Source organism: Colius striatus, chromosome 5 (assembly GCF_028858725.1).
Source record: "Colius striatus isolate bColStr4 chromosome 5, bColStr4.1.hap1, whole genome shotgun sequence".
Classification (NCBI taxonomy): Eukaryota; Metazoa; Chordata; class Aves; order Coliiformes; family Coliidae; genus Colius; species Colius striatus.
The window spans coordinates 30,015,359-30,029,514 of record NC_084763.1 but is presented as its reverse complement, the minus strand read 5'-3'; the positions used below and the strand labels follow the sequence as shown (position 1 = coordinate 30,029,514).

Here is a 14,156-nt window from a genome sequence, read left to right as displayed (position 1 = left end):
AATTAGATATATTTAAAAATAATTAAGATGATTTTACTTGAGAAGAAAAAATTAACTAAATCTAAGTTCCTGAAAGCTTATAGCACTGAATACTCAAGATATTTGTTTAGTGCTCATAATAAATATAGTAAAGTATACTTTCATGACTTGTGATGGTGCACTTCCTTCTATTAGGTCATACAGTACAGTACATGAAGTTTAGCTTTCTGGGTTTTAATAAAGAATAATGCTGTCTTTATTCTGTAGTGCTGAAAAGAACCAGATTCTTGTTTCTCTAGTTTTAAAAATGAGTAGTTTTTTAAAATATTCAGGGAAGATGAAGCTTGTAGGAGTGGTATAGCTTGTAGATTCAAGTTTTTTTTTTCATGCAGTAAGAGCAAACTTTACGACACATGGTTTCTCAAGGTTAGAGCTAACAAAGTTTCATTTTTATTTATTGTAGTTTTAGACAAAAGTATTTAGACCACGCTATGCTGTGTGAATGTTTCTGTAGTTCAGAAATGTGGGCTTCGTAAGGAAAATAATGAAGAATTCAAATTAAAAAAAAATCTGAAATCTATTACTGTAGTTTTAAAAAGGTCTTTCTCTTTCCTCAGGTTGAGGTGAAGACTAGAGCCAGTGGACTGTAGGAGACCTCAGTTTAGTCACTTGCTGACTGAAGGCAAAGCAGGAGAATATACTGTGAATATGTGGTAGCTAGAGTGCACTGTGTGGCGGGACATTTAGAGGCTAAAAAAAGAAAATGTGAATGTCTGAGATGGAAAGGTCTTTGTAATCTGCAGTGACAATTTAAGTATCACAATATCCTTTGTGGTCAGTAAACACTGCTCATTTCGTTGATGAGACTACTTGTTTGAGGTTGCATGGCCAGTTACTATAAGACCAAGAAAGACTGACACGTACAACTGAAACTGAACTTTTAACCTTTCTGAATGAGTAATCTCCATGAATTGCAGCATACACACTGAGATAAGGCCTCACCTCTTCAGCTAATTCTTTGTGTCTTCTTTTCCTTGTTGCTTCTATAGACGGTGGGAAATAAAGAGTTCTTATTTGCTTCTACTATATCTCTAGTGACTCCTATTTTCTCCCATAATTTCACATAAACTCAATTAGTAGGAGGTGGGCCAAGGTAAGAATGAGTAAATTTGAGTGCTGAAGTTCTGAAACTAAATAAGTCTGTATTTTGGAAAGTCTCCCAAAATTTGTGAGAAGGTGACTGGACCCCAGTGCATGGCTATAACTTTATTTTAAAATGTGCTCCAGTTAAACCTTTGATTTTCTTCACACTCGAGGCAATCTTTCTTAAATATTCAGAAAATTATGTTTCCCTGAGTATGCATACGTTTTCTTTTCCTGTGGAAATACCAAAAATCACGTTTGATAAGATTCAGACGTAGAGCAGGTATGTCTCCAATTCAGGATACTTAGTAAGCTGTCCATGTTTAAACAGGAACTTGGAAGGTTTGTGTGTGTTTTGGGTTGTTGTTTTTTTTTTTTTCTTGTTTTAAGCCTACAGTGAAATTAGTAAAGACAACCTGAAAACCTTACAGCTTTCACTGCATACCATCTGCAAGTTTAAAGGGATCCAGTTGTGGGAGTCTGTGTAATCCTGATGTAAGCTTAAAACTTTGTCTTTAAAAAATGCTTTCAAAGGGAAGGGAACCTGGCTGTGGGATCACTGAGTTTGGGGTTAGTGTGGTGGTTTGGTTTTTTTGGTTTTTTTTTTTTTGTCTTTTGTCTACAAACTGCTGAAATGTAAATATCAGAAGTTAATTAGTGCTGTTTTCCATGCATACAGCATCAGTAATAGATGTCTTGTAATTTGTATGTGGTAGTATTGAGAAGCTGTACTTCATTTCTCAATCTGTGGTGGTTTAGGCCCATCAGGGAACAAAAAGACCATGATTAGCCTCAAGTACCAAAGACCTGAGGATTGCCAAAGGGCAGGGAGAGCTTAAATGCCTCTTAAGGTTCAGGACAAAACAGACCAGGCTACTCGGCTTGGGGAAGAAACAGAAAAATAATTTAATGCAACACCAACTAAAACATAACCTTAAAACCCCTAAACATAACCAAAATAAAACAATGCAGAGTGGTACAACAATGAAGAGTCTGACCACCTTTAAGACCACCTTCTCCCCACTCCTCCCCTCTTCCCCAGCTCAGAGTCATGATCCTGGTGGTTTTACCTCCTCGCCCCCTGAATGGCCCAGGGGGGTAGGGAGTGGGGTTTCACTCAGTCTATTCCTGATGGCTTCTGCCGTTTGTCTCTCCTCAGGGCAGGTGGGCTCCGCACCAGTTCTCCCTGCAAGTCCGTGGGGTACCTCACACACACGGCAGCCCTGCACAGGCTGCTCTGACATGCATTTATCCCAAAGGCTGCAGCTCCTCACTGCCCCTCGTGTGGGGCTGCTCTGCGGCGCGCAGGCTCTCCAGCACGGCCTAGGCCATGGCCGTCTCCCCACACAGTCCCTCGCCAGTCTGGGTGCGCTCAGACGGAGCTGATGGTGGCTCTCAGTCCTGCCATGGCCCTCCATGGGTTGCAGAGGCACAGGCTGCATTCTCACCACGGCTTGCAGAGGGGTCTCTGGTCTAGTGCTTCTCATTCCTTCCTCCTTCTCTGGCTGAAGGGTCTGCGTGGTCGCCTCCATCTTGTATCACTCTTACACCTCATGCCAGCACTTCAAATTCCCGTCCCCTAAATAGTGATGGCAGAGGCGCCAGATTGGCCCAGCCGGGCTGGAGGTGGGTGTGAACCCAGGAGCAGGGGGAGAGTCCAAAAACTCTTTACTGGGTCTTCACTGCAACCCGCTCGTCCTGTTACCAAGCAAAAGCTGCTCCTTGCTAAACGACACAATCCACCATCGCAAGTACTATTAAATAACGGTAGTGATCAGCAGAAATAGCTTAAAAAGCACTTAAACGAATAGTTTTTCATCTGATATCTAATTTTTATACAGTTATGTATACCATATGTCATAAAACTAAGACCCCAGTAATTTACTTGGTGAGGATTCTGATTGAGTCCTTGTTATTTGCATTGTAGATGAAGATAAACCAACCTTTATAAAAGTTGAAAATGACTGTGTACTTTTATTGCTGTGCTATTTGAGCTATTTCATAGAATCATGTGAGAAGAATCAAATGAGTTTCTTACAGACGAAGGGGTGGGGAGGAAGCAACTAGCCAAGCTGATTAATTTCCTTTGACTAGCTCCTTCCAGCTCAGCCTGTACCAGCTCTGCACCTTATCTTCATCTTCTTCTTAGCAATTTTCTTCAAGACTGAAATCTAAATTCTTTACTCTGAAATGCTTTTCAATCAGGATGAATAATCGGACTTAGCAAAATGGAAGGCTGTTGTTCTGTGGTATGACTGGATTAAGTGACCTGTCTTGGCTGGTTCTGCTGGCATTCCTTACTGAGAGGTGGCTGAATTGTGCTTTCCCCATTGTGAGCAGAGTAGACCTGTTAACTACTTATTCAAAGAGTTTCAAGGCCAGTAAGATGATATTTAGGAATGACTGCTGCCAGAGCACTTGCTCATCAATTTCAAGACCTGTTGCTGCAGTCTGAGGAGCTCCATGTAAAGGTGGCAAATACAATGAGGTGGATTGCCCTGTGGCTTACTCCTAGCAGCTTACTCCTAGCTGCTGTGTTTTCTGAACAGAGACAATATCTTTCTCCAGATAAAGAGAAACTTGGTGGTTTAACTGGCCAGAAAAACTGCATATTCCTGATCTGTACATCTTCAGAAGTAATTTATAAAGGTATTTGCAGTAACTAGAGTTGCAAGGGCTTGCATTAGTCTGAGGTTAATAAACTTTTGTGAGCATTGGATCAGCTGTATACTGCAGAAAAAAATCTTCCAGTGAAGGTGATTTTTTATTTGAAACATCTGCATCATCCCTTTGCACTTGAGCTGTTTTTGTGGTCTGATGCAGCATAGTGCACAAAAAAAAAATCATTTTAGTGACTTTTTGCTATATAATTAAAACCAGATTGAAAGATCTCACTTTTCCTTTGAGTAGCAGATAGAGTCAAGGTTTTCCTTGAGATTTTGGTGACAGAGCACTGGAACAGGCTGTCCAGGGAGGTTGTGGAGTTTCCTTCCTTGGAGGTCTTCAAGACCTGCCTGGACATGTTGCTATGTGACCTGATCTAGGTTGACCTGCTTCTGCAAGGGTGTTGGATTAGATAATCTCTAAAGGTCCCTTCCAACCCTACCATTCTATGACTTAGTTTCTTGCCACAGATGAAGAACTGACAGATACAAAACCAATTTGCAGTAGCAAATTTAGAAGTTTCAGGTTCTATAGATAGGTGAAGATATATCTGTATTTGGGATAACAGTCAAATCAAAACTCTTGAGTATTCTGAGACCGAGCAGTCTCCTAATATATACATTACCTAAAAATATTCTCTATTACAAATATCTAGGTGATTTAGCAAATCTGTTTTGGAAAGTACCTCTGAAAGATGTAGCTTCACTGATGTTTGGGTGGTTTAGATCCAGTAAGGTAATTATTAGTAAAATATTAATGTCATAATTTTGCGCAGTGTTGAATCTTTTTGCTAATGTGTATGTTTTTAACTGTTTTAGGAAATCTATCAGTGGTGTGGCTCATCGTGCAATAAATATGAGCGGCTGAAGGCTACACAAGTTGCTGTTGGCATTCGGGACAATGAACGAAATGGAAGGTCTAAATTAATTACAGTGGAAGAAGGGAGTGAACCAGACCGGCTGATAGAGGTATTTTAACATGCATACTGGTTACTGACAGAGCTGTGAATAAAATGTTTTTACACCCCGGGAACTAAATAGCATTGGGCTCAAACCTTATATTCTTCAAGGACTCCAGGAAGTCAGATTTCAGTTACAGTGGGCCAGTTTACACTTTTCTCTCCTTATCAAAGCAGTCCAAAGTTTATTGGCCAGGAGACGCCAGTTAATCATCTGAGAATACATTTTCAATAACTAAAAGTTTGCTTTTCAAATTAACTGTGTGGTGGCTGAATTAACAGCACAGCTCATACCTGAATCACTGAGGGAACAGCAGCAACAAGGTGGGAGCACCAAACAAGAAGACAGACTAGGAAGTAAAAAAAAGTAGCAAATTGCATGTAGATTCGTGGGGCCAAGCACACTGCTTTGCATAACGACTTCTTTTACAAACTCTTATATACCTAGCATTCTAGTAACCCTCCTGAGCCCATTGCTTGTATGTTTAGAAAGTTTAACTGTTTACTTGAAAACCAGAATTTAGATTTCAAAACTAAGCTGATCAGAGTGCAAAAAACCCAATTTCCTGATTTATGAAGTTTTCAGATCTTGAAAAAATTATTGGTCACTGATTTGTTGCAAGCTACATATAAAAAAACCACATTGTTGCTTGGCATTTGCACATTGAATTCTGTTCATTCTCTAAAAAAAAAAAGGAAGAGGGAAGCAGGGTTATAAAACAGAGCCCAGAGAGTGGTGATTGATCAATGGCACAGAATGGAGTTGGAGGCCTGTGGTCATTTGGGTTCCACAGGGGTCGGTTCTGGGGCCAGTCTTGTTCAACATCTTCATCAACGACCTGGATGAGGGGACAGAGTGTACCCTCAGCAAGTTGGCTGATGACACCAAACTGGAAGGACTGGCTGGTTCCTCGGAAGGCTGTGCTGCCATTCAGTGAGATCTCAACCAGCTTGAGAGCTGGGCAGAGAGGAACCTCATGAGATTCAACAAGTGCAGAGTCCTGCATCTGGGAAGGAACCACCTCATGTACCAGTACAGGCTGGGGATTGACCTGCTGGAGAGCAGCTCTGCAGAGAGAGACCTGGGAGTGCTGGTTGATAATAACTAACCATGAGCCAGCAATGTGCCCTCGTGGCCAAGAAGGTCAATGGCATCCTGGAATGCATCAAGAAGAATGTGTCCAGCAGGTCAAGGGAGGTTCTGCTCCCCCTGTACTCTGCCCTGGTGAGTACTTCCAGCTCTGGGCTCCCCAGCCCATGAGGGAGAGGGAACTTCTGGAGACTCTCCAGCGCAGGACCACCAAGATGATCAGGGAACTGGAGCATCTTCCTTATGAGGAAAGGCTGTGGGAATTGGGGCTATTCAGCCTGGAGAAGAGGAGACTGAGAGGAAATCTCATTAATACTTACAAGTATGTAAAAAATGCATGTTAAGAGGATGGGACAACACTTTTTTCTGTAGCGCCCAGTGATAGGACTAGGGGTAATGGACAGAAGCTGGAACGCAAAAGATTCCACTTAAACATAAGGAACAATTATTTTTACTGTGAGGGAGTCCTGACTCAGCTTACCCAGGGAGGGTGTGGAGTCTCTTCTCTTGAGGTTTCAGAACCTGCCTGGACATATTTCTGTGTGACCTGGTCTAGGTGGAAATGCTTTAGCCGGGAGATTGGACTAGATGATCTTTAGAGGTCCCTTCCAACCTCTGCCATTCTGTGATTTTAGAATTAGAATTCTAAATTCATATTAACTTCAGGAAGTAATGCTAGTGGTGCATGCAGTTATGCCATTATATTTTATGGTGCTTACATTTGATTTTGTCACCTGGAGTATAACTAGCAATTGCCAAAGCAGCAAAACATGCCAGGTGCTGAGCCACCAGCCCATGGCCATGCTAGCTGTGCTCAGGCCTTCCAAAGACATTTTGCCTATGGATATGAGTACATATGTGGCTGTACTCAGAAGTAAGAGAGGTGACACTCAGTGCATTAAAGATTGTTTTGAGGAAAAAACCCTATCCTCTTTCTGGCCTTTTACCTCCTTGTACTGATTTCTCACAACAGCTGTGAGGTGGCACATATTTTGCCCCTTTAAATTTCATGAGAGGAGCACAGGGTGCCAATTAGAGCCCAGACTCTGGCTCCTGACCTGAATCAGAGTGCAGGGTTACAGCCTGCTGTGGGCTGTGGTTCAGTGGCACTGCGGGGACCTGCTGGCATGGTCCCCAGGAAGAAGCCTCCTGCTGGCAAGCCCATCCTGGGCTTACCACTCAAGGCTCTGCCTGGGGCTTATGATAAGCTCAGGCATGAGTTGGTAGCACTGATCAGAACAGCTATACTTTGCATCTCTACCTGACTAAAGTAGAGATGCAGTGGCAAGGCAAAGTCAGCCTTCAGTGCTGCTACAGCAAGGCCATAGGCCCACTGTGGGCATGGCTGTCCGGAGGCTGTCTGTCTCTCCCACCAACAGCCCATGAGCAGCAGGGATATGCTGGCCTCACCACTGCATTGGTTTTCTAGACTTCTTCAGCTGGGTTTTGTATCAACCTTGACATGTGATAAAGAGCAGGAAAAATGCTGAGGTTGCATTTTGGTCTTGTAGTGTATTGTTATTCTGTCAGGAGTAAATATTTACTTGCTCAGAGGTGTATGAAGTTTCTGCTTTCCCTTTTGGATTGTGAATTTAGAGGGAAGAAAAATACAAGTCCAATACAAGTAGGTTCACGGCTTTTATCACCACCACTGTAATAAGCCTGATTCAAATGAGTGTGTTGGCAGCTAGGGCTTACCTTCAAGCCTTTATCATGCTGGGTAGCCTTGTTTTTGAAAGCACTGCTCACAAAACAGTGTTTGCATCTTGGCTATGGCTGTCCCAGTCCAAGCTCTGAAATGGGATGATAGTAAGCCAGAGGGTAGTTAACCTCACAAACATATAAAACCTATGAATCTCTATTCCTGCTCATAATATATGCAGTTCCTTCATTTTGGCTTCTCTTTGGTCACACAAAATTGTCTCCAACCTACTATAGGACTTGCCCAGGCTAACTGCTCTGAAAATGCATTGTGCTTGGTTCTTCCTTCTGTATCAAGAATGGATTTTTTCTATCTCCAACTTTCTTAGAAAAAGGATGATTTCTTTTCTACGGAAATAATTTTGTACTTTAAAAACTCATTATGCCATCTGGTATGTCACTGAAATCAGAATGAGATTTCCTAAAATTATCTCCTTTGAGATAAATGTCAGGAATATCCCTGAGTTACCCCTCCAGTAAGCTAGAAATCTGCTTTCCATATCAGTCACTAAACTTACTCATGCAGTGTTGCTAGAAAAGTGTTCACCAGGCAGGGGCTGAAGTACCCACTATGACTACTCATATAAAGAGCCATTAATGATCATATCTGTGCTGCATGACCACAGAGCCATGATTCCCAGCCAGTAAAGCAAGACTGCTGTGCATATGCCCCACTACGGAGGCAAACACAGGCTGGTTCAGCACACTCTGCTGGACTTCTGTCTTACAGTGGGACTAGCAGAGGTAGCAGTGGCTGTGCTGAGTTTGCTGTTTCCCAGGCTGACCTGTTGGGAGCTGTGGGTAAGGTGAACTAATCTGAAGCGAACTAGTCTGACAAGGGTGGTTGCCTGTTTCCAACTTCTATTTTTATCAAGGACTTGGGAATGAGCTGGCAGTGCTTGAACCATTTTTCCATGGGAGAGAGTTGTCTGGAGCACACTGTAGGGCTGGATGAGTTGCTGTGGCAGGCCAGCATGATATAGCTTGATCGTCCTGGGAAAGAAGAGCAGCTGGAAGCTAGGTGCTGGGTATATAAGTAGTTTTGACAGCAGAAAGCCTTTTTTTTTTCATCTGCTGTAGTGGTGTGGGGCCACTTGGGAACACATAGTGACTATCCAGTACTCTCACACAGGGAACCCAACATGTCTTGAAAGCTCAGACCTGCAAAGGGTAGACTGTAGGAATCACTAGAACTCTTTGACAGAAACTTTCTATGCAAGCACATCAGAAGTATTTAATGTACCTGGTTTCACCTCCATGTTTGCACTTTGGGTGAGGTACTGACTGGCTGGTTTATATAACCAGTGTTGAATAAGGTTGTAGCCTTGGAAACTTAAAAAATAAACTGACCAACTTGGACAAATTGCTGCTGTTGCTGTTCAGTATCTGTGACTAGTCTCCACAGTCGTCCATAGTAAAATTCACCAGATGCCAACTCTGGTCTGATTTTTACAGGTAAACAGCTGAATAGACTTAGTCATTCTGCTGAATCTTACATCTGAATGTTCAAATTGTGTTATGGAAAGTTTTGCGTCTGCATGAGACCAATCCAAAAATAGGTCTTAGCAATGCTTGAGTCAGTTTGCTCACTCTAGTGACCACGTTAGGTTTAGAGCTAACATCATTTTTATTTTTTTTCCCTTAACCAAAAGGAGCACTAAATGTATGATTTTAAAGCAAGCCTAGGACTGAGGGTTTCTAGAATCGGTTGCTAGTCCTGTCAGAACATCCCTGGGTTCTGACTGCGCTGATACTCAGTTTTGTCCTTCTGACTGCTTGCTGTGGTGAGTGGAGAGCTCACAGCAAGGTGTTTGTACACCCAGGAGATCACTGAGGTCTGAGAGGGCAGCCACAGTAACAGGCAGTTGAGCTCAGGATAGCCAATTTTCTAATAGTAGTTGGTATCTCAACTCTGATTCTGAAGAGAGGACAAAATAGAGGAAGCTAAATTTTAAAAATAGTTTCCCATGAGCTCCTTACTCAGCACTGTGGGAAATGGTGAGTGCGATGAGTGAATGACTGAGGTACCCTGTTTCCTTTCTCCAATGAAGCTGTCAACTGTTTGGCTGGTGAATGTGTAAACTGTGCTTCTGTTTTCAGATTAGTGGCAAATTGGAGAAAGAAAAAAGAATTAGAAATATCTGATTTTGTGAAATATTCTCTAGTTGATCAGCAAGCTGAAACTGCTTGTAGTAATGCAGAAAACACAGAAATTCAGTTCCAAGTCATCCAAGGGAAAGATGTAAAGCATGAAATTTAATTAGGAACATGGTGTAGTGGTGGGCTTGGCAGTGTGAGGTTAGAGGTTGGACTTGATCTTAAAGGTTTTTTCCAACTGAAATGATTCTATGATTCTATGAAATCATCTTTGTGTAAGCACACCAGCATGTCAATCTGGTATCATGCCTCTAGGGATAAAGTAGTAGAGGGAGAGAAAGTCTTAGTATATTTGTTTTACAGTATTAATTTGAAATGTTAGACACAATAAAATATTTTGTTGCAGTTTAGGCACATGCAGGAACAAAAACCCATGATCAGCCAGAAGTACCAAGAGCTTTTAGAATGCCCCAAAGACAGGGAGGGCTCGGTTGCCACTTATGGTCCCAGGCAAAACAGACAAGACTACTCAGTTTGGAGAAGAAAACATAAATTAATTTAATCTACCACCAACCAAAACCATAAAACCCCAAAACATAACAAGCAGAAAACAACACAGGATGATACAATGATGAAGTGCACAACTAGCCCTTTAAGACTACCTTCTCCCCACTCCTCCCCTCTTCCCGGGCTGAGCCCTGATGCTGGTGTATTTATCTCCTCCCCCTTGAATGGCTCAGGGGGGCAGGGAATGGGAGTTTCAGTCAGTTCTTTCCTGATGACTCCTGCCACTTGTCTCTCCTGAAGGCAGGTGGGCTCTTTGCTAGTCCTCCTTGCTCCAACATGGGGTGCCTCACACATCGGGAGGCCCTGCACAGGATGCTCCAATGTGTGTCCGTCCCAAAGGCTGCAGCTCCTCTGTGCCTCTCTTGTGGGTCTCTGCAGCCTGCAGGCTCTCCAGCACGGCCTGTGCCATGGCTACCTCCTCACACAGTCTCCCGCCCATGAGGACGCACTCACCCAGAGTTCCTGGTGGCTCTCAGTCCTGCCATTGCCCTCCATGGGTTGCAGGGGCACAGCCTGTGATCACGCCAGAGGTTGTGGAAGGGTCTCTGGTCCTGTGCTCCTCCTTCCTTCTCTGATTGTGGAGTCCACATGGTCTAACTCAGAGCCGGGGGATGTTTCAAGAACTGCTTGCTGGATCAGCACTGCAGCCCCATCCCCTTGTAACCAAGCAAAAAGGGTCTCACACAAACTCATGACAGATTTTTAGATTGGTGATACTGTTCTGATTACATTGCCTCATCTCACTATGACAGATTTTAAACACCTCGGCAGCTGTGACAGTCTGTCTGCAGGGTGTAAGAGACAATGCAAACTGAGTTTTAACTAGACTAAGTATTGAGTCTGCATCTGTCCCTTCTACTCAGTCACAAAGTGTTCAGCTAGCACTTTTCAGGATGGTTCTTCTTTTCTATGCGGTCAGTGCTCTCTGATTCTTAAGATTGTTTTATTGTTCTGCCACAAATGACTCCTTTAGAACTGAAGCTCTTGATAGTCTATGATTGCTGCAGTTATTACTGCTGAGCCTTTTGGCTTTTGTTTCATTTTTGTAAAGGTTTTTGATTTCATGGCCAAAACAATGAGACCTGAGAAACATGACTGCTGGTGTGTCTAAAACCCCAAGAAAATGACGAATGATGTTGGTATACATCTTTGAAATCATTCCTCTGCCTTTGAACAAAAACCACCATTACTTTTGTTTACTCAGCATTTGCAGTTGTCCTGTGCCTGGTTTTGTCAGAGTTCTAGTGGCCTTGCAACAGGTGACTGCAAACTCATTTCTCATAAAGTACCTGTGTAAAAGTCACCTAGTTTATATTTGTTTACATATTGAGCAACAGAAGGAACCTTTACCTTCTTTCTGATAATGAACCCTTTCTCTTCCCTCCCTTTTCTTTCAAGCTCTTAAGAAATGCTTAACCCTGAGAATTACTAATTGCCATTGTGTTCAGTGATTCTTTTTGCATGGGATGTGAATACGAACTATAAAGAGGTATGGGAATGGCTTGATCATATTACAACCAGTCACCTCTGTAACTGGAAAGGGATTGGTAGCATGATCCCTCAGTCATGTGGTTAAAATTTCAAGAGCACAAAAACTAAAAAAGTGCGCATCACAAATGCAGGTTAAAGAGACATCTTCTCTAGAGAGCCAAATAGTGCAAACATCCCCACAATGTCAAGCTCTAGTAAACCTTAAATTAGCTGGATGGGTGTTTGGACATATGGACAGAAGAGCAGGATCACCTCTTTCTCTCTTGTTAAATTCAAGCCCCTAAAAATTATTTGCTACAGAACAAAGCTAATTTCTAATAAAAGTATAGAGCACAGTAAGGTAGCAGGGAAAATCTAAGGCTTGTTGTTATTTTTGACTAGCATAAATGAGTTTGACAGTGTAAGGGCATGCCTCACTGAAGGAGCTAGGCAGGTTCTTGCAGTCTCTGTTCCTGCCAAGTGGATCCTTGCATAAGGCTCAAAGAGCATCAGTTGCCCCACCGGTTTGGTACCTGTTCCCTTCCCAAAGCCAGAAAGAGTAGGATCTGCTATCATAACTGTGTAAGAACAAAATTTGCTGTTGTTGCTCTAATAACATTTGCATTTCATCTTATTCCCTTGCTTTTGGTTGGCTTATGTGGTTAAGTCATGATAAAGAGAGGGTTTTTTTGTTTTGTTTTGTATGCAGAGGAGTAGTGGAAATGTGAGAGTGAGGGTGATGCAGGAGAAAGAGAAGGAAGAGTAATTTCTTTTGCAGAATATGAACTCCAGGCATTTGTTAAGGATTAAACAATTGTTTAATTGTGTAGTTTATACACAATTTTACTCAAATGCAGTGAGTTCATGAGCAATGAATTGCACATAACTGTTATGGTCCAATCTGATCTGTTTGCTAGCAAGAAAATGCCCAATATGAAAAATACCTTGTTGAAGTCACATTAAGCCAAATTGTTCATGGCTTTGGGAATATGTAAACCACTGTAGTATTTTTCATTATCTAAATTAAGAGAGGTTGAAAAAATGGACAAGCTTGCAGTGAATTTTGTGAAGTAAATTTCAGTCCCAGGGCAGAGGCAGTATTAAACAGTCAAGTACAAAGGAAAGTGAATGCATTGAGATAGAAGTGAGGACAATGGAAATTGTACCAGTCTCCAATGCAAAGACTCATATAGGAAGTCAGACCCACAGAGAAGTTACCTGCATTTGCATGAGAGTGCAAAGACTTAAGAAAGCTAATGGGCAGAAAAACAGAAATACTAGCTGAAGTTACTAGCTGTAGTTGCATTGGCTACTCAAATGAATGGCCAGCTTTCTGAGGCTGTTTTGAGCTATGAGTCAAATTTACCCCTCTGGAAGACAAATAGCCAGTTTGACTGGAATGATTTTGGATATATGCAGATGTCAGCAAGAATGCAGTATGGGTCTTCCCATTTTGGATATAAGCTTAAGATTGTCCAGGAGGAAAATACTACACGTGTTTGTGCACCTTTCAGAGCAACATCTGTCCAATCTGAGAAGTCTCAGTTTCTTAATCATTACACTATTTAATTAAAAAATTATGATGGGCTATGAATGTAAATACAAAGTACAAACCCATGCCCTGCAGGGAGCCAGTTTCAAGCTGTCAAAACCAGGTGTCCTGTTTTCCTTCTGAGTGTATCTCCTTCATTAAATTCAGTCCATTTACTTGATGCAAATTTCCATTTGAAGGATTTAATTATGAAACTTATATGCAGAAAAAACTCCATGCATTGGTAGAGCATTTAGCCCAGTGTTTTTACTATGCTCAGGTGGAAAATCACCAGGGGTTTTGCCCAAGGACAGAGGAGGCTGGTAAGGAGGATTCTTCAGGAAGTTATGAGTTCCATAATGTTCTTCAACTTGAAGTTTTCAGTCTTGACTGCCTGAAGCCAGGCACTTAAATGACAGGGAACTGAATAGGAGCTGCAGGTTACAAGTACATCTAAAATTTAGGCTTTTAATTAAGGGTCCAAATACTAATTTCAGTGACAGCATTACAAATTTTAATTCAGAGGATGTTCAGGCGTTATAGTATGGTATGGCATGAACAGAGCTGTTCATTTATGAACAGCTCTTAAAATAGATGATTGAAAAACTTGGTTTCTTATGCTAGGTAAAAATGCCTCTATACTAGATATTTTAGCGAATTTCTAAAATCCTAATGAATTTCTGAAAGCGCTTGCAGTTAAATTATCATGTGTTTGCATTCCTGTGGGTGAGAAAACCACTCATCTTTTTTATGTTTTCTTCTTCAGCAGCTGTAGCACTTACAGAGTTGCCACATTAGTCAATTATAATCTAATAATGACATGTTAGGATATTAATAGAGTTTGTAATGGCTTTTTTCCCCTTCCATGCTAGACTATCAAGGAATCTATTGTTGAAAAAACAGTATAATTTTCAGTCCTTAAATTAGTATAATTAAGAAGACAAGGCCAAAGAAGA

General features: G+C 41.8%; 1 protein-coding gene across 1 annotated transcript in view; it reads left to right on the top strand.

Moving 5' to 3' along the window:
- The window catches only part of SCIN (scinderin), a 53,899-nt gene that overhangs the window by 15,224 nt on the left and 24,519 nt on the right, over window positions 1-14,156 (top strand). The window contains exon 4 of the mRNA XM_061996960.1: window positions 4,605-4,754. Within this exon, the coding sequence (XP_061852944.1) occupies window positions 4,605-4,754 (150 nt within the window). The remainder of the gene's footprint in view (window positions 1-4,604; window positions 4,755-14,156) is intronic.